Below are 20,963 nucleotides of genomic sequence, written 5' to 3' on the forward strand. Positions count from 1 at the left end.
AAAACACGAGTGCCAGTGGCTCGGGTGCCACACACTGCTCTGACCTTTGAGCCATTAGCATCTGTCAACTAGAGTGCTTTCCACACGTGGCACTAATGTTCAGGAAACAACTGGGAGAAGATTTGGGGCAGATCCATTTGTTATGTGGACTGTATAGAGGTAGACTTTGCTTAAGACAGTGACACCCAGAGTTCACACACTGCGTGAGTGCGATGTTTGCGCATTGCACACTGGAAAGAGATCTGGGAGCATGCTTCATTTCAGATCAGGAGCAACTATGGTCTGCTTGCAGAAACACCCATAGACTCATGAGTGAATGAGTCCATGAACATTGCTGAGTCCTGCACCTGCCACTGGGTAGAGAAGGCTGGCAGAGGGGTTAGGGACTGGGTGTGCTGGCAGGCAGGAGCCACAAAGAACCTAGTGCTTGAAGGGAATGAGGTGCCCCAAGACAGTACTAGGACTCTGAGGAGTCGGGGGGCTATAGGAAGACAGTCACTGTGTTCCTAGAATGGGCACCAGGAGAGCATTCCCATTACAGGCCTGTGCACCCCACCATCCAGCAGATAGTTGTGCCTGGTAAGCAGGCAGCCTCTTAGTCAGGTGCAGACAGTCACATCAGCTGCTTTTATTCTGAAAACTCACTACATAATAAAAACTCTACAAAACCCAGAATAAATATCAAGTTACAAAAGCAGTGCCAATGGGAAAGCTTATATAAAAAGGAGGAAACGCCGAGAGGACAGAGGTGTTTGTTCTTGTCAGCCGGTGTGACCTGTCACTCCTCCATTCTCCACAGTCCGTGCGCATGAAGCTCGGGAGCCATGGGAAGGGCCCGTGCCCTAGGGAGCGATCCAGGAACAGCTGCTGAGGTGTGGACTGGCCTCCGTCTCCTTTCAGAAATAGTGTGCCCAGCCTGGCACTGCCAAGAGGCATGGCTCCAGGGCCAGCCACTCTGGATGTCCGTCCTGACACCACTGGCTGTGTGATATCACCAGGCACGCCCCTCTCTGGTCCTGTCTTCTTCCTCCGTAAAGTGAGGCTGCCGGTCTTCACTGTGCAGTGTGGTAGAGGGGGTGGGGTGAGGTGGAGTCAGCACTGTATGGCTTCCAGGTGCAGTCAGCTGGGGGCTCACAACCAGGCAGCCTGAGCAGGGCCACAGCCTGGGGTGCAACAGACAGAGGGCATCTGGAAGATACAGGCATGGCCTCACAGCTGGATCCACCACCAGCTAGATTTCATCACCCCTAGAGGTGCGCAGAACTGATCCAAATTCAATCAGGGAGCCCAAAATAGTGTCTCCAATGTGAGCAGGCTGTGAGGGGTCCCAGCAGCAATTTTTCACACTCAGTTCCCCAGTCTGGCACTTGAGCTCCAAGGATCTCCCTCATCACCTTCCTACAGGACAGATACACACTGGAACAGAGCTGACCACCACTTAACCTCTCTGATGGTAGGGTGCCAAGCACAGGCCCCACCATGAGGGAGAGGGCTTCCCTACACATACACCAGGAAGGGGTATCCAGGGTGAGACACCAAGTTCTCCCAGGCAGATTCTCTGCACCCAGGCGCAGGCACCATCCCGGCCCGAGACTGTCACTGGTGAGCCCAGGAGGCCTTTGCTGAAGGCCGACTCCGGCAGCAGATGGCAGCAGCTACTGTGGCTTCCTCGCTGGTCCTGCCTGCCACGTCAGTGTCACGGCTTCTTGCCACACACATGTTGTCCACGGCGTAGGCCCCCAGAGTGATGGATGCCCCCGAGAGAACATTGCATCCAGTCAGGGTCCAGCCTGCCTCACAGGCCACGGTGACCTGCCGGAGTCCAGAGAAAGAAAGCTCATGACTGGGACTTGTGACCGTCCAAGCTCCGCTGCCTCTCAGGCCCAGGCAAGGCTGCACCCAGCAATAACCAACACACTCCTCCCAGGTTAGTTGGGCTTCTAACTCGGCCTCCTTCACATCCTCCAAGTCGGCACCTCTGCAGCCCTCCATCCCATTTAATGGCAACTCCCACTGTCAAAAGGGGCAACAGAAGCCTCAGGCCCATTCTTCCGCCTCATCCACACCCAGAGCTTCAGCATCTCCTCCATCGCCCACCCTAGCCTAGGCCCTTACCTCCTAGGTCTGGACCAGCGCGTGTTCCCTGCCTCCTCTTCACAGTTCAGCTGTGTGCCTGGTCCAGCCCCAGGTCAGAGCACCCTCAACCTTACATGGCACATCACTCAGCAATCCCTAAGGCCCTGCTGGCCCTTCAGCCCCACCCTGCTGTCGACCTGGGTGATCCTGTCACCCCTCTTGGCCTTAGCTGCTTCCTCTGCCAGAAACACTGTTCCTGGTGAAGGCCCCGTCCCACCCCAAGGGTGTCTCAACCCACCGCTCTCCCTGCTCCATTTTCCTCCATCTTATCCTCTTGGTACTTTGTAATTTCCTTTGTTTACTGTCTTCTCCCACCAGAATGGACACTCCTAGCGGGCTAAGCAGGAACCTCTGTCTACCCAGTTTCTTTCCCTAGGACCTGGACCAGCAGGGAGCCAGCATCTCTGGATACCTGCGCTCACTGATAGATAAAGCAGAACTGAGGTTCCTCTTCATGGAGCAGCTACGAGCCTCACTCTGCCCCCACCCCCTGGAGCTTTGTAAAGGAGGGGCCCTCCTGCCTCAGGCTCCAAAAGGCCAGCTGTCAGGCCTTGGCCCTCTTCCCAGGGCTCTTCCTTCCCTCCCTCAACCTTCACGTACTCAGCTGTCCCTCCATGACACCTGCATCGCTCTGTGTCCAGACACTGCAGAGCCCCTGCCCCAGCTGCCTCCCAGCAGCCTTAATAATGTCTGAGACAGAAAGTACTCAGGCACTGTGTTCCTTTCCCATTCGCCATGGCCATGTGTGCTTTCAGAGAGGAGCAGGGTGGGCACCGAGCCTTGCTTATCTGGACAAGAGCAAACCCAGCCCAGCCTGCCTTGCACAAACACACACACACACACACACACACACACACACACACACACACACACACATGCTGAACATACAACAGTAAAAGCTGCCTGGCTCATCCACCCCCTACCTTGACACAGAATAGCATGGGGTACCACCAACACAGGCAGCCACCCCACAGGACCCAGGTACCTCCAACCCCTTTACCTGCTCTGTAGGACCTGAGACCCCGTGCTCCTTGATTTTGCACTCCAGGCCTGGGGCATGGCAGCAGGAAGCATGGACGCTGGCCTCCCGGTGGCCAACACACTGGCCAGGCTGATGTCTGGGCCTCAGCACAGCTGGCTGCTGGACACCAATGTCTTCCACCTCCCAGTGGAAGCTGCAGCCTAGAACAGAGGACACCCAGCTCAGACACCATAATTCTGTGGGCCTCCTGTCTTTCTGACCCCAACTGGAGGCCACTTCCGCTCAGAGTAGACCAGATGCTGGCTTGAGCAGCAGGACGCCTGGATTTTCACTTCTGCCACTGACCATCTGAGTGGTCTTGGCAGAGCCATTGTACCTCTTGGGACCCTTACTTTCTTAAGAAAAGCATGGGATGGGGGTCCTCAGCCTGAGGTACTCAGAGCCTCTGAGTTCCTTCCCCCTCCTACCACCAAAAGTTAAGGTGTGAGCCCAGGTCTGCCTGGGACACCTAGGGACTCCCTCTGGCCTTGGGAGTAAGGGACACCACCAGCTCCAAAACCATGGATAGTGGCCACTCTGCCTCAGTTTCCCTTTAGTAACATTTCAAGCACAAGAGCACAGAGACACTGTGAAGAGGAATGGAGGCCATATGTGTGAAGTCCCAGCATATGACCTACGCATGGCGAAGACTCTGCATATTACAGTGTTAGGGACTAGAGTTCTCTGTGTCCTAGCTATGGGACTCTACCTGGAGGGACAGCCCCCTTAGCTGGTGAGTGGAGCTCTGCTAGGCTGCAGATAGAGAAGGTCAAAGGCTTTCATTGCTCTGAATATGCCCTGGGGCTTAGCTGTTGACACTCCCAAATCCAAAAAAGAGCGCAGTACAGAGGTGTGACCAACAGGACCAGGGAACCTTGCCTAGTCCAGTCTGCAGCCACCCACTGGGCTCGTCTGCACCCTGCAGATCCATTCTGTGCCAGAGCTCTGACCACCCCACCCTTCACTCTGGAGCCCTCAGCAGCTCCCCAGCCTGCAGTCCACCAGAATCTGCCCCTGAGCGAGCCGTTCTCAGTGCTTCCCAGCCCTTCATGCCCTCTCTAACATCCTCCTTCCATGCAGGACTGCTCCGTCTCCTGACCTTACAGCCACCGTCCCCTAAGGGCACTCAAGGTCTTTGCCTGCAATTTCTACTACTTGCCTAGGAATGTTTCTGACAGTGACCATTATGCTCCCTAACCCAGACGCAGGGCAGTGAGATGACAAGGACAGCTAATGCACCTTGTCCCGGGATCAGGCTACCTGCTTGGCATACACCCTTGCACTCCACGATAAGGAAACCGAGCACAGGGCTGATAAAGAACTTGATCCCACTGCTGAGTGCCAGAATTCAAACTGAGGTTGCCCCCTTGGAGACAGGCCTCAGAGCCTTCCCTTGGTTGGCACTAGGTACCCTCAGCCTGTGCCCTACCTCACCCTGCCATTATCACCCCTGAGGAGGCACTGGCTCCATCCCTCTCTTGAGGAGGAAGCCGAGGAGAAAGAGGATCACACCACATGGAAGGAATGGAGGCCATCTTAAAGTGGGCCCTGGATCTTGGGTTCTAGAGGACCAGGCTCTGGAGTCAAGCACTTCAAAACAAGGCCTCTTTCTCCTGGCTTGGACTGGACTCCTACCTGTGAGGACGTGGTCCTTCTGGTGGCAGTGGGCACGGGTCTCCAGGCTAGCTCTGGCTGCAGGCGTGGTGTGGATGCTGCAGTTGGCATGGGAAAGCAGGCAGCACCTAGCGACAGCGTAGACACCCTCACCTCCAAATGCATTGAGGGCCTTGCAGACCTGCTGCCCCCCTGTAGCCTGAGGGCCACAGAAAAACAAGAACCAGTAAGAAAGAATACAAGGCTGGGACAAAGGGACACAGGCACCCAGGTGGGACCCGTGGAGGCCTCAGCATCATCCTTATCCCCACTGCTCTAGAGACAAGGAGCTCGCCCAGGCCCAAGACAGACTTTCCATCTCCAGGCAGCTCTGTATAAAATTTCCAGACACAGAGACTCTGCTTCCAAGTGGAGACATTGGGTGGTTGACATACCAGCCCCAGCCTGGAAAGAGTCCTGCCCTCCTGGTCAGATGCTGCCCTCCAACCAAACTCAGTGTCACACAGCATCTGCATGCCCCTCACCCCAACTCCAGAGACCAACACAGTGAAGTAGCTCTTAAGACGTTCCAGCACAAGGCCCTGCCTGCATGCCCAGTGGGCACTGCCCATCCTGGATGTGGCTCTCTGACCACACCTTTAAGCCTGAAAAATGGGAACTAGAAGACAACTCGGGGACCAAGCAGCTGCAGCTGCTGAGGGCTGGGACTGGTAGGGGATAGACACAAACAGCCAGGTACCTCAATCCGATCACCCCGTCGCCTCCCGCTCCTGGAGAAGCTGGAACAGCTCAGCAGCTCCTCTTCTGGGGCACAGCGGGCGGTAGCAGTAGCTGTCCGTGTGGGCCCTGAGTGTGCTGACCACACCGTCCTGCAGAGCAGCTGCCCACCTGCAACAAGTCCCAGGTGAGTAGGGTCTCGGGATGTTAAGGAAAGCCTCAGTTGAAAATGTCAGCAAGCCGTTTCAGAGCCTCCACCCTTAAACTGTAGCCAAGGAGTGAAAACCCTCTCGTGAGAACCAGGAAGGGGACAGTGTGCCCTCCCTGCCACCCTGCTCACCAGTCCCATGAGTGCTGGGGGGCAGTGTGGCCACCAGGTTGGGGGTCAGCACCCGCTGGTCTTCAGGGAACCAGGCCATGTTGATGACGTCTTTGGTAGAGAAGTGGATCAGCCTCTGCCGCAGTTCGGCCGAAGTGAGCTCTGGCTCCACAGTCAGCATCATGGCTACTATGCCTGGGGGTGCAGAATTAGAGAAGGTGGGTGGCCTAGCCCTCCTTCACAGCCATAGGACTCCTGCCCAGGTGCATATGAAGGAACAAACACATGCATGCACATACATTTCATGTACGCGCACACATACAAAAGCTGCTCGTCTGGAAATTTAAGTACCTGCAATCCCTCCCTCACTTGGTGAAAATCAGGTGAGAAAACATCCTCTCTTGCATATGGGCCTCAGCAACTGCAGATGTTTGCTAGGTGAAGCCATCCACCATATCCCACATCAAACTCCTCCAAGGAGGCTTCCCTGACCCCAAGGCTGTACAGGTACCTCCGTGGGGTTCCCCCTAAGAGAGCCCTGACTACTTTCTATTCCATTTATTTGTACACCTTTCCCTGGTACACCCAGTGTTCTTCAGGACATTGTGATAGTTTGATTCTTAAATGCCCCTAAAAAAACCCTGTATGTTGAAGGCTTGGTCACCGGAGGCGACAGAACTTTCAGAAGATGTGGTCCTAATAGAAATAGGTTATTGGGGGTGTGTCATAGGTCAAAAGACCTCTCTGCTGAGCAGTTTTGCTCTGCCACACATTCCCCACCATGGCACAAAATAAAGGTGCCAAGTGAGTGTGAACTGAACCTTCTGAAGCCTCAAGTCAAGCGCCTCCTCCTCAGACACTGTACCACACTGACAGAAAGCTGCTCACCACAGGCACCATCAGGTCACCCTCACATTTGCCCTCAGGCACAGGACCTGTCCCAGAGGGTCAGGGTACAGACCCTGCTGCCTGCCAAAGGGCCATGATGGCAGGAGGGTGGGGTGGAGACTCACCAGCCACGTGGGCAGCAGCCTGTGACGTCCCACTCTGGGACGTGAAGCACGTGCTGCAGTCACTGGAGGCACCAATGATGTCCTTCCCGGGAGCAAAGAGGTCCACACAGCGGCCAAAGTTGGTCCCCAAGGTCCCCAGGGTGACTGGCTGGTCCTGGACATTGGTGGCCCCAACTGTGATGACCTGGCAAGGTGAGGAGGTAGGTAGCAGAGAAAGAAGGGGGTCACAGTGAGGTTAGGGAGGTCTCGCCTCTGGACTAGCTAACACCAACTCCCACATATGTCCCACTGGAATGCTGTCCCCTATGAGAAATGCAGCTCCTGGGGGCGGGGGGAATGCTGGCATTTCGCCTTAGCCAGGGCTGCCCACCATGTGCCAGACCCCATTCCTGAGTCCCTGTGGAGCCCATGTTCTCGTGAGGAGACTGGGTAGGTAGGAAGGGTTCTTCTGTCAGGCAAGTATGGTACTGTGTAGAAGCCTAGAACAGGCAAGATGGAGGAGACAGGCGGGGCCTTGGCAATGTTAAATTCGGCAGTTTGGTAAGCTGTGGTGGTGAGGGAGGGCAGGCTGGGTTGTAGGAGGCCTTGAACTGAGACAGGTGCCTCCCTGTCCTGCACTCCCAGCATTAATAGTCCACTGCATGACAGATGCCCTGCAGGGGAGGATGGACCCACTGGACTGTCAGCTCCTCCAGGAAGGCCCCTCCCAGGATGCACCTGCCACAGCCCCTGACATGGTGGATACTCTGATGGTCATGACATGAGGACTTTGGTGCTGGCAGTAACCCCCAATCTCACTAGGGCCAGTTATGGGTAAAGAGCTGGACAATGAGGAGGGAGGTTAAGAGATTGGACAGGACAGTGGGAAAGACCTGAGTCCCACCAGGGTTCCACTTGGGAGCTCAGCCAGTGGGGGGGGGGGGGGACTGCCACCTTCCCTTTGTTCTGGGGGAACGGCACAGACTGGCACCTACCTCTGGTGCAGAAGCTGGGGAGTAGAGGCAGGCATCATCCCGGAAGTTGCCAGCTGCAGCAACCAACACTACCCCAGTCCTTGCCAGGCGCTGGCAGGCAGTGTTGAGGATCCTGCTATACCCACCCGCCAGGGGCAGCAGCACTACTACTGGCCCTGAAGGCTGGACTAGCTGGCTTTTCCAAATAAACTCCAGACCTGCAAAAAAAAAACAAAAAACAAAAAACAAAAAAATACCCTAGTTCTTTCCCTCAGAGGCACAATGCGATGGATCACTTTGTGGTAGTTTGGTGCCCTACTGCTTAACTAACCCTTATTGCAGTATTTTTTTTTTATCTGACTGACATTTAAATCATTTACTCACTTTCTGGAGTAAAGTGGATGACTTCCACAACATTGGTTGGCCTCACCCAATCTATTGAATGCCTTGAGAGAAAAAGCCTGGGTCCCTGAAGGAGGAATTCTGCCCCTAGACCTCAGTTTCGACAGAGAACTAAAGGAACAGCGTGTTCCCCAGAACTACATGCTAAGACGTCATTGCTGAAGACACCACACACTTCGGTTGCAGGATATGATGACCATTCTTGGTTGTCAACTACATCTGGAATTAACTAAAACCCAAAAATGGAGGGCACACCTATGAGGGATTGTTGCTGAGTTTGAAGTGGCAAGATCTACTTCTAATCCAGATCTTTGAGGTGGGAAGACACGCCTTTAATCCAGATCTTTTGAGTTGGAAAAATCCACCTCTAATCTGGGCCATGCCTTCTGCTGGAAGCCTGTGTAAGGCCACTGAAGGAAGTGTTTGCTGTTTGCCTGCTTGCTCTCTCCTCACTAGCAAGTGATTCCTTCACTGCACACTGCATTAGAGCCTACTTCTTTGGGATTCCAACATCTACTGAAGACCAGCTGAGACATCCAGCCTTGTGGACTGAGCAACTACTGGATTCTTGGACTTTCCATTCATAGTCACCATTGTTGGTTAGCTAACTTGTAAGTCATTCTTACAGGTCCTCTATATGTGTAAAGAGAGATTCCTTCTATGAGTTAGGTTACTCTAGAGAACCCTGACTAATGCACAGGACATAGAGAAATCAAGCTAGAACTGGGTTGGAAGCTCCATTCATAGTCACCATTGTTGGTTAGCTAACTTGTAAGTCATTCTTACAGGTCCTCTATATGTGTAAAGAGAGATTCCTTCTATGAGTTAGGTTACTCTAGAGAACCCTGACTAATGCACAGGACATAGAGAAATCAAGCTAGAACTGGGTTGGAAGCTTCTCCCTGCTGCCTCCTCTAACCCTTGCCAGCCCCTGACCTGGACCTGCCTAACCCAGCTGTCCTGTCCTAACAGCTTCATTCCTGTTCAGGCTCCTGTTCTGTCGCACACAGTATGGCCAAGCCAACCCCTCAGGACCTTCTAGATCCGGGTGTCCCTGGGGGGCTGTGACTGAGCTGGGAACTGGAGTCCAGGACCATATTCATAAGGTTTGGCTGGTGAGGCCCCTCGCACCAGGAGGAGGTAAGGGGCAGTGAACTAGACGCAGGAGTGTAGGTGACATTTGGGATTACAACTGGCTACCAGGTCCTGGCTTGTGTATAACCGCTTCGACCTGACCCCTTTACCCCCTCAGCTTCATATAGAGGACCCTGTGGTCAGGGTGGAAGTAACAGCTCCCTCATGCTGAGCCCACTCTCCCCTGTAATGTCCCAGGAGCTTTCTATGCACTGGTGGGGGCCTGGAAGAGAGGAACATTCTCCTACAAGAAGCCCTCCAGAGGTCGCAGCCTGGCCTGTGTAAGGGCTTCCAGGAAATGAGCAGTCTTTTTCTACACGGTGGCCTTCAGGGTGGCAAGCTGGACTGGGGTTAGTTAATAAGGGGGTGGGACTGGCACGAGAGGTCACCAATGGGACAGAGGCTATTGATTTAGATGTGTGTCGATGACTGTGCTCCAAAGTCCCAGGCACGGGGCTGGAAAGATGACTCAATGATCCAGAGCACGTGATGCTCTCGGAGAGGACCAGGGTTCAGATCCCAGCATCTACATGGTAGCTCACAACCAACTGTACTCCAGTTCCAGAGGATTTGACCCCCTCTTCTGACCTCTGTGGGCACCAGGTATGTACCTGATACACACACATACATGCAGCCAAAACATTCATGCTCATAAAAATAAATAAATGAATGAATGAATAAATAATAGATAGACAGATAGATAAGATAGATAGATGGATGGATGGATGGATGGATGGATGGATGGATGGATGGATGGATGGATGGATAGATAGATAGATAGATAGATAGATAGATAGATAGATAGATAGATAGATAGATAGATAGATAGATAGATATTTAGATAGATAGATAGATAGATAGATAGATAGATAGATAGATAGATAGATAGATAGATAGATAGATAGATAGATAACAGCTGAAGTCCCAGGCAGGGCTCATGGACCAAGCTGGCTCCCATATGCTACCTGAGCCAGCTCAGGGCCAGCATCTGACTGGTTGGTGGCAGTCGAACCATTAATTAGCTGCTCCTTCCCCAGAGGCTGGTCGGCTTCAGCTGTGGGCCCCAGCCAAGTCACCCTCTCTGGCTGGGATTACTGACTGTGTAACAACCATCTCATGCCAGCTGCGGGATTGTATGCCAAGCCTTGCACTCACATGCCCAGCACAGTGAGACACAGTAAGCCAGTACCCCCTCCCTCTCCCCTACCTACACACCAACATTCTAGCCCTCTGGGTACCCGCTGGAGTGGACTGACAGAGTAACCTGCACAAGTCTGGAAAGATCTGCTGCAGTCCCTCCACCAAGTGCGTGCCCTGGCTCTGGTGGCAGGCACACAGATGGAGAAAGATGGCTTCTACCACCTCAGGGCTCCACGAGTCTAATACGGCATGATAAATGACAGTAATGTAAAGGCACTGCCAAAGGGAACAGTGGGGAGCTGTGGAAGAGCATGCGCCCAGAGACCCACCTGGCATGAGCCCGGCCCCCTCCCAAGCCTCAGTTTCCCTCCTGCATTCTCTATCTCTGCGACCATGCCAACTCTATCACCCTGAGCTGTGGCAGAGACCACCTGACTACGAGACCTTGGTTCCTGCTAAGCTTCGACCAGCTCCACACAGAGGGTGGAACCCAGAGTGCCACTCACCTACGAGGGTGCTGCTGACTGTGCCCTTCCCTTGACAGTTGAGCACATGCAGACTGCGCAGGCTGGTGCCTTTGGCCACACCAGCATCCCGGCCGCCGACCACGCCTGCCAGGTGGGTGCCATGGCTGTCACACTTGCTCGCCTGCTCAATCAACACAGGGATCATGTGAGACGACTTTACTCACCCTGTGATATATCGGTAGATGCCTGGACAGACTGACATCCCACCCCACAAATAGCAGGGGAAGTCAGGCAGTGCTGACATGATTCTCTGGGGGTGGGACCTCTGCCCACCTCCACCCACCTCTGAGACAAAGTCAGAGAGAGACACTCACCTGCCTGTGGAAGCGTGTCCCATCCTCCTCAGGCACACTGCTGAAGTCAGTGATGGTGACCCTGCCCTCAATTTCCCGATGGTCACTCTGGATGCTGGTGTCTAAGAGATACACTTCTACCTGGCCACTTCCACCTTCCCGTGGCAGCATTCGTGGGAGGGGAGAACAGTCGTGGGGTTAAGGTTATTGCTCATGTACTGAGCTGTCCGCCACCCTACAGAGTAGACAGCTCATGGAATCTCCCCATGCTCTTTGCAAGCTGATGTTACTGAATCCGTTTTACCATGAGGAGCGAGGCACGGAGAGAGCAGGGAGCTGCCCAGTGCCTGTAGCCAGCAAATGACAGCCCCAGGAGGTGAACCGAGCTATCCGGTTCCATGTGAGACAACAATGGGAACATTCAAAGCATAATGTTATAGGATAAAATAAACCGATCTCCCGAGCACAGGCCTCTTCCAGCTCACCGAGACCAGGGCTGAAAAGATAGAAAGAAACTAACAGGGCTGCCTGGTATTCCGGCTGGCATATTCCCAGAGAGGAAACTGAGGCTCTGAGTCCACACGTTCACCTGCCAGGGCAAGGGAAGCCCATGGGCTACTTCTTCCTCCACTGAGGCCAGGTGGGAACTCGGCACAGGAGGCTCACCATGAGCCTGATACCTGCACCTTCCATCCTGAGTGGGTGAGAAGCAGGCACAAGGCAGGGGTGAGCTCGACATGAGACACTGGGGGCAGGGAAGGGGTGCCTGCGGGGACCCTGGGAAGGGTAGCACATATCTGGTTCCTATGGAAGGAGAGCTAGGAGAATGGAGGAAAGGAAGGAGGAGCCCAAGGCTGCAGCCACTCTCAAAAATTCTCGGCCTCGGGGACTAGAGAGATGGTTCAATGACTGAGCGCATTATTGCTCTTGGAAAGGAGCTAGGTTCTGTTCCCATCACCCACATGATACCCAACAACCATGTGTAACCCCAGTTCCAGAAGACACAGTGCCCTCTTCTAGCCTCTGCGGACACTGTACATGCATTCAGATGAAACACTTATACACTTAAAGTAAAAATGAATGAATCTTTTTTTAAAAAAAATCATCCTGGGGCTGGGGATATGGTTAAGTCTTAGAGTACTTTCCTAGCAGGCCTTAGGCCAACTTCAGTCCCTGGTAGGTATGGTAAGGGGGCAGGGCAAGGTGTCCCAAAGGAAAAGGAACCTTAGCTTGCCACGCCCAGCCAGTGGCCTGGCACAGAGAGCCCTGTGGCTACCCCCAGGGGGCACTCTGGCTGGTTGGATGCAGACTAAGAAGCTCAGACACTCCCAGCTACCAGGTTTCATCAATCTCACCTAATCCATGCCCCGTCTACTTAAGCAATAGATTAACCTTCCTTACATACTAGAAGCCCCACTGGAGAAGACACTTCAGACTCCACAGAACCTGATCCTTTCCCAAAGCGGGTACCCTTCAGCCTTTCTCGACTCGGTATCTCTCACAATCCCACCAGACCCAGGCCACCTTCCTCCATCTCTGAAAGCAAGACCCGCTAGGCAGAGGAGACCCAGTGACAGATGGAGGGAGCCTTCAGCAGTCCGATGGCACTGGAGGTGGGGGCAAGGTGAGCCGGGAGACTAGATATCTAGATGAGAGCAGCTGAAGGGGGCTGTGTCTGTCCTACTGAGGGGTCTCCCCAGTCTACAGGGCTGGGTATCCCACAGATAATGGGTCAGTCAGGTTCAGCCTCTTCCCCGAGAGAGGTGAAGCATGAGGGGGCCTATGCAGATGGGGGGTGGGGGGGTGTGAAGCCGACAAGGATGAGAAGCTGAAGAGGAGGGTCGTTTAAGGGAAGAGTTGCATTCTGCATGGATCAATGCAGAGAGGACAGAAGAGGTCAATGCAGACTCTGGAGCCCTAGCAAGTGCGGAGGGGGCTCAGAGCAAAGCAAGTGGGGGCCGGAGGCTTACTGGGGACCTTACTGGAGGAGCTGTATTCCTCTGTCTGGTGCCCTGCTGGGATAATCCGCTCCAGGTTCCACGGGATGCTCTGGGCGAAGACAAAGGAGTCTTCCTCGATGTACTCCACGTGGGGTAACTGCAGGGCCTACAGAAGCCAGAGAGCCATAGCACTTAGCTTCAAAAGCCCCTCAGTTAACAACAGCCCACATCAGCCCCACGTCTCCAATGAGCACCTACCCACATTGTCCCAAAGCCTCCCTCCTGGGGCCCAGAGACAGACCAGGGGCCGGTGACCTCAATCCTCTTTGGTTAGGGAACACCGTGCTCTGTGACTACAGTGGCTGAATCCATAGGTCTGGCCAGAAGGATCTGGGCTCCTCGTCTCACCTGGGAGTCAGGTGGTCAGGAATCTTAGTGCCTAAACCTCACACTCAAATCAGGAAAGCCCTGCTAGCCATTTTGTGTCTGCCTCCATCCCCATCCTTTGCACTAACCACAGCACCAGACTCCCAGGCAGAGGCCTCCAGTGTGTTCAGCTAACAGGAGGCATCCACATCAGTTTGACAGAGAGAGGGCCTGTACCCTGCTCCTTAACCACACCCACAGTAGCCCCATCCTCAGTTAACATGCCATTCCTCCATGTTTAAACATCCTCTCCTCATCCTCCCCTCCTGGAGGCACAAGACATCTCTAGTGCCTCAGTGACCTACCAGTCAGTTTCATTACTTAACTAACATCTGCTTAAACACTCCACATTCAGCTGGGGATGTTGGCACCTGTCTATAATACAAGCATTCCAGAAGCAGAGTCGGGGAAATCATGAGTTTGAGGCCAGCTTGAACTACAGAGCATGACACTGTCTCAACCTATCCCTATACAAAATAAAAGGAAGGAAGGAAGGAAGGAAGGAAGGAAGGAAGGAAGGAAGGAAGGAAGGAAATTCCACATTCTCCACCGGTCCTTAAATAATGGCTACCATCACCACATCTGACTTACAGTTAGTCCTGGGAGACAGAGACACCTGCTCTAAGTTAAATAAACTAATGGGACACTGAGCCGGCCATGGCACCTTTTGAGACACCAAGGCTCAACTTCCCAGGCAAATTTCGTGGCTGTACAAAGCTGGTTGCCCTGATCAGCAGGCACCTGCCTGGCACCTGGCATTTCAGGTGTCTTATTCATCCCCCACCGTGCTGAGCGCACAGCACCAGCTAACTGCTCTGGCATCAACTGGTCCGTCTCCACCTTTGCTGTAAACCTGACGGAAAGACTGTGTCACCTTCACCTGCAGTCACAGAAGATGCCTGTTGACGTGCACAGCAGATAGACAGAAGGCACTGACTTGGTGTCCTCCTGCATTTTGGCCCTGTCCACACCCCATCAATGCCCCACAGTCATTTAGTCACAAGATGTCAAGTCACTTTAAACCCTGGGGCAGCGGTGATCCGGGTATGTGCATAGTACACAGTGGAGGCCTGGGCAAGGCCCTGAGCCCTGGCACCTACGTGTGTGCAGGAGGCTGAAAGTACCCAGTGGGGAAGGGAACTGGCATGCAGATGGGAACCTGGAGTGCCATGATGGAGAGAAGAGCAGGGAGAGCGAGCAATAGCTTACACCCCTTTCACCTCCTTCAGCAAAGAAAGGCGCAGCACTCAGGAGTGATGGAGAAGGACTACTCCTGTTCCAGAAGAGAAGAATCTGATACCTCTGACACTATAAGAACTGGGGAGTCAGTAGCACACACCTTTAATCCCAACACTCGGGAGACAGAGGCAGGTAGATCTCTGTGAGTTCGAGGCCAGCCTGGACAACAGAGCAAGTTCCAGGACAGCCAGGGCTACACAGAGAAACCTTGACTTGAAAAAAAATACAACAAACAAACAAACAGAGCCAATGTCCCAGGCCTTGTCCCCGTGGTTCTCAAAGGCAGTGAAAAAAGCAGACAGGCATGCCATTGGGTAGGTAGCTCTGCTGCTAGCTGTCTTGTGATCCTTCTGTCCTCCAGTGGATGTAGACATAGCACTGGGACACAGCCAAGGTTACAAGGCAGCCATCAGGGAACCGGGAACCACTGTTGTGACCCAGCAAGAGTTCATAGGTCCTGACTCAGCAGTGGGCATGCTAAGCTCAGTCTAGACATGGAAATGGAAGCCTGTCCCTCCTGGGAAGCGCCACGCCCAAGAGGCTCACCAGGCCCAGCAGGTCACTGCTCATCTTCACCAAGAAGCCAGGGAAGAGGTCATAGAAGATGTGCAGAACCTTGATGACATAGCCCCGACGGGCAGCCCGGGTCTGCAGGCGATGGATGGCTTGTTCAATCTGCGGTCCCTGTGTCTTCTCGGTCAGCACCACCACGTAGGTGCCTGGCAGCCTCCAGGCCTCCTGGTCCCCAGGGAGGAAGGGAAGCAGAGAACATGAGAGCTCCAGGAGACCCACAGTGACCCAGTGTAACATTCATATGACAGACTTCCCCATGCCATCTTTCGTGAACTGTGTTCCTGGAGAAGTTCATTTAGTTCTCTGGGAGGAATGTCTCTGCCTGCCCAAGGAATGCCTCAGGAAAGATCTTTCCTCTCCCCTCTTTAGCAATGTAGCTTAGGGCATTCGGCCATGAGACCTTCTGTCTCCGGAGCACATCTGGTGAGAGCAATAATTAATATGTATATTTCCCATGGTTTCTCTGTCCCTGCTTTGAACTCTGAACTATCCAAGTAAACACCCCACAGAATACTGATAAAGGGCTCTTGTGGAGCCTTGAGGCCCCTGGTTCTGTGGCCTCTTGAGTTGCACTAATCATTGGCAGGTTGAAACAGGTGGCACCCAAACAGGGACCTGACCAAAACATAGGGAATCTAATGAGAGGTGTATGGTTTTGGAAAGCACACAAGAATCTCACTCCAGGACACCAGGATAATCATGGGGCAAACCAAAAGCAAAAGAGATGACCACATATGTTTATTGTGCATGATGCTAAAAGCATGAGGGAGAGAAAAAAAAAAACAGATTTCTATGACCTGTCAGAATATATGGACACATACTGTTACTGGCTGCCACCATAGGGTCCATTGCACATAAAGCAATGGAAGGATGTTTTGTGTTATTTTAAACAAGCTCATGGCCAGGGAGAGGTGAGCCCATTAAATGTCTGGCCCCTTTTAATCTGATCACTTTAGTAATTCAGCCTTTGCAAACTACTCCTGTCCTACCAGTACAAGGAGAAACCACCAGACAGACAGCCCCTTCAGACAGAGAGGGGGCTGAAGGCTTCAGCCCCTTACCCCTCACTCCCAGTCTTCTGATTCAGAAGACAGAATGTTCTCTGCTTCCCACAAGTTGGTGCTTTTGTGTTATCCTGAGAGATCCGGTTAGCTTAAAAAGAAGGATGCTGAGGCATCCCTAACCTTGCCTTTGTGGTCCCAGTGCATTTCCAACCCCTTGAGGGAAGAGTTGATGATGTTTTTCCTCAGTGGGGGATATGTGCAAAGTATGAGCCTATTCCTTTCCCTATAAGGACACTTGAGGGGTTTAAATGTGCCAAGTCCTCCGTGCAGAGATGACCGGCCACACTAGTGGAAGCCCATGAACTGTGGACTGGTGGCTGTGGAGCCCCTATGGGACTGGGCTAGGTCCTCTGGATACAGAAGACAGTTGTTTGGCACAAACTGTTTGGGGGGCACCCAGGCAGGGGAATCGGGATCTGTCCCTAGTGCATGGGCAGGCTTCTGGGAATCTGGTGCCTGTGGTGTGACACCTTGTGCAGCCTTGGTGCAGTGGGAAGGGGCTTGGACCTGCCTAGGCTCAGTGTGCTGGACTCTGCTGACTCCCCATGGGAGACCTTGGTTTGGGGATGTGAGGATGCGGGGTGGCTTGGGAGAGAGGGCTGGGGGTGGGAGAAGGGAGGAGGGGGGATCTGTGGGTGGTATGTGGAGTGAGTAGAAAATTTCTTAATAAAGAAAAATGAAACAAATAAATAAATAAATGTGCCAAGTCCTCATCTGGAGCTACATCTCCATTTACTTTGGAATTGCTGAGAGGGATAGCTGAAGCAGAGCACCTTGTCCCCATGACTGGGACATGCTGGCCAGGGCTTGTTTAAAACCTGCTAACTCCCTTCAATTCAGGATTGATGGCATAAAAAGACTGTTAATCAAACGGCATAAAATCAAAATGCTAATTCTTCTATGGTGATCGCCACCGAATAGGTGGCTTATGGGGTGAGGACAAAGGATAGGGTTTGAGAGACAAATGCATTATGATGATCAGGCGGTGAATCAAAAGACTTTGCTGTATCACAGCCATACAGATTTCTATGCCTGAAAGGATGTTTACATAACGTCCTTGAATGTTTACCCTCCATTGCTAAGGAAGCATCTTCCCCAGGCCATTCCTCTGGTGGTATTCCTCCCAGGGGAGTAAACAATATTCTATAGGAACAGAGTTCACACAACAGGATAGTGTGGAAAAGTCAATTGTGTGCATGCTGCACCCCAGTCCTGCCTGCACAGCAGGACTGAAGCCACAGAACAGATAAACCGTAAAGAGAAGGGATCAAATTGTGGCTAAAACACAAATCCCCCAGCTAAGCAACCATTTGTGTTACTGTGGTGTACAGGTTTTCAAACTTGGCACTCAGCAGGGAGGGAAGGCATGGGCCACACGTGGCAGCCTCCATACCACACCCAGCTCTTTAGGTAATCCACCAAGGCCTGGCCACTCAGCTGACTCCACCCAAAGGCCTCTTGTGCCAGAGGCCTTTCTAGCCACACCTCCATGTTCAGTGGCCCATCCAAGGTAACTCACTTTTTTCCTACCCAGCTCTGACTCCCCGCCAGCAGCAGCCCAGAGGAGAAAAGCCAGAGGCTTCAGACCTTATTCCCACCTCCGGCATTTACTATCCCACCTCCAGTATTATTTCCTAGCCTTTTGGCCACTAGCAAATCACTCAACCTCTTCAAACCCCGGATATCTCTTGTGTTACAGAGTCCATAACACACCCAGGATACACCTGCAGGGGTATTCCAAAGAGACAAGTGTGTTCAACACCTAACTAGGTGCTTGGCAAATGGGGGCAGAAGAGATGACCAGTAAAGGGAGCAAAATAACACTTCCAGACAGAGAGAAGAGTCAAGGGTGAAGCTGGGAGGAAGAGGCCCCTGCTGGAGGACCGTCCACAGATCCGCTCCACCCAATGGCTGAAGCCCAATCTCCATGTTCCTCCCTGGCCTCTGCTCAACCCCCTCTGTGCCTTCACCGCCTACATCACCGCACATGCGCCTTTGACTCTGGCCAGAGAAGCCCAGTCCTCGGGGTCACTGGGGTTTTAGAAAGGCAGCAATGGGCAATGGGGAGTGAGTTCAAGGGTGAGAGCAGCAACGTCTGGATAGCCACATCCCCACCGACGGAATAATTGATGATTATCAACAACCTTGAGTCAGATCAGGTCCAGCTTTACCGTCAGGTAAACCATAAAGAGTCCTTTGGGTTCAGAACACCTCAGATCTCAGAAGGTAGTGTAGGGGCTGCAGACACGTGAGCCTTATTCCTGCTCTGCCTCCCCCAGCTCTGTACCTCCATTCATGCCACTTCCTCTCTAGAAGAAAATTCTCACGCCACCTTCATTCATTTGTGGAGCTCCTAGTTATACTTCAAAGCTCCATCTAGAATGCCTTCTGCCCAGTGAAAAGCTACACAATTGGGAGGGTCCTCTGCAACGGAACGAGCGTTTTCCTGGAAGCCAGGGGTGCACCGAAGATTGGATTCAAATTCCTTGCCAAAATTATTTTCATTCTAAGTTCTATTCCCACAAAACATTCATTGAATGAATGAATAAGTAACCCTTTGGCCATTCCTGACCCCCTCAGACACACATTCACTTCTTCTCACTTGCCTCTCAAAATAGGGTACTCGGGGTTTCCTGTGATCGTTGTTTTGGGGACAATGATGATTAGAACTGTCTTACTTGTCTGTGGCAGGGCCTTGCTATGTAGCTCAGGCTGGCCTTGAATTCCCAATCCTTCTGCTTCAGCCTCCTGAGAGCCAAGATTACAGGCATGCTGGCCTCTAAAATGTCCTTTATCACCCTGGCCCATGACTCCATGTCCCTGTAGGTACAGAGCTCAGGGAACATCTAAGGAGTATTTCGAGTTAGGAGCCTGACATCCGCCCACCAGCACACAGGCTGGCTGGGGCCAGGGAGCTCTTGGAAGCCCCTTCTCCCTTCCGTCCCAGTAGTGGTGGCCCGGTAGTCACACTGCAGCCGGCTATAATCCCACAAGTGATCTCTTCCCTGGTTACACCTGGAGATCCCCTATGTAGCCACCTAAGGACGTCACTTCCCTTTTAACGAAAGCTCAAGACAAAGGAACTGGACATCCAGAGCCAGGTGGGTGACTCCAGCCTCCAACCCCAAGTCCATTTCTGAGCCGAGCAAAGTGGAACCCTGGGAAGATTAACTTAGAGAAAATTGCTCCACCTCAGGCAGGAGCTTCCTGTGGCCCAGAGCCAGGGACAGCTATGCCCAGGAAGCTGACCCCACCCACCCACTCACCCCAAGTCATTCAGCTTTTTCACCCTTTCTGTAGTCCAAGGCCCACAGAGCCCCCAACAGACACCCAGGATGACTGTTGGCACTCAGTTGAGGAAGATGTGCCCCTAGAGTTCTCAGCCTCCCCATGGTCTCCAGCCACCTTACTTTGAAGGACACCCTCTCTGCACGGCTGCACTAGTAGCTCGCTCTCCGCCCCACACCTTACAAAGCAAGCTTTTAGCACTCCACCACGCGGCTACAAGGTGCCGCTGCATGCTGGATCTTGCCTCCCGCACCCCGGGGCTGCACTTTGAGACCGCCAGACGACTGGATGTGCAGAGAAGACCCTCGGAGAACACCACCCCAACCCCGAAGTGACACTGTTGCCTGGCACCCCTCGCCCGCACCTTAGAGCAGCGACGGAAGGTGGCGGTGGCCACATGCGGGACCTCATCGGCCAGGCCATCCTCCTGGGACCGGAGGGCTAGCATCAGCTCTTCGTAGTCGGCGTCCTCATCCTGGGCACCGGCGACCACGGGGTGCAGTAACAGCAACAGCAGCAGCAGTGGTGACAGCGGCCACCGCAGCCGCGCAAAGCAGCGGGCGCCCATCGGGGAGAGGAGAGGTGGACACGGCGGTGGGAAGGACGTGGATGTGCGGGACTCGGAGCACCGGGCTCGGGGGCTGCGGGCTGCGATGTCCCCGAGGCGCCAAGCACCGACTCAGCCCTCCAGTCTCAGACCGCCCTGCGTGCGTCCACGTGGGGGCGAAAGCCTTCTAGGGTGTGGGTGCTGGACGCCTGGGGGCCGGGAGATCACGCCACCCCAAGCCCCATCGGAAGATCCTCTCGGATTAAACATTAACGGGGCCTGGGTACTAAAGGATCGGGTTTCGGCCTCGCCCTCCCCAGACAGCGTCAAATGACGTTCAGAGGAGAATGAAACCCCAAATCCTAATTGGACTGCAAGCTGGGCCTGCCACATTCCCCCGCCTCTCATCTTCAGCCCTGGTGCCAAGTCAGAGCCATGCTGAGCCCACCTCTTCAGTGTTTCCGGGGTCTGCCAGCCACCCCCTTACTTCTCCCTCCAACAATATTAACTAACTTCCCCTGGACCCTCCTCCTTCCTGTGACCCACGACCTTAGTCCATGTCGGATACAGACTCCTCACTGCCCACAGACTTCTCCCTACAGCCTGGATCCCCTCCC

The 20,963-nt window shown here is 53.5% G+C and overlaps 1 protein-coding gene across 1 annotated transcript; it reads right to left on the reverse strand.

Moving 5' to 3' along the window:
- Positions 1-650: 650 nt before the first annotated feature.
- On the reverse strand, positions 651-20,475 carry Pcsk9 (proprotein convertase subtilisin/kexin type 9). The gene is made up of 12 exons (XM_059256018.1): positions 20,164-20,475; positions 15,421-15,612; positions 13,252-13,375; positions 11,291-11,424; positions 10,956-11,097; positions 7,795-7,991; positions 6,821-7,004; positions 5,829-6,002; positions 5,511-5,659; positions 4,793-4,970; positions 3,137-3,318; positions 651-1,812 (listed from the first exon to the last, which is right to left on the reverse strand). The coding sequence occupies exons 1-12, from the start codon at positions 20,365-20,367 to the stop codon at positions 1,597-1,599; spliced, it is 2,076 nt and encodes a 691-aa protein (XP_059112001.1). The 5' UTR covers positions 20,368-20,475; the 3' UTR covers positions 651-1,596.
- Positions 20,476-20,963: the final 488 nt, after the last annotated feature.

The sequence above is a fragment of the Peromyscus eremicus genome, chromosome 2 (genome assembly GCF_949786415.1).
Source record: "Peromyscus eremicus chromosome 2, PerEre_H2_v1, whole genome shotgun sequence".
In the NCBI taxonomy this organism is placed as follows: domain Eukaryota; kingdom Metazoa; phylum Chordata; class Mammalia; order Rodentia; family Cricetidae; genus Peromyscus; species Peromyscus eremicus.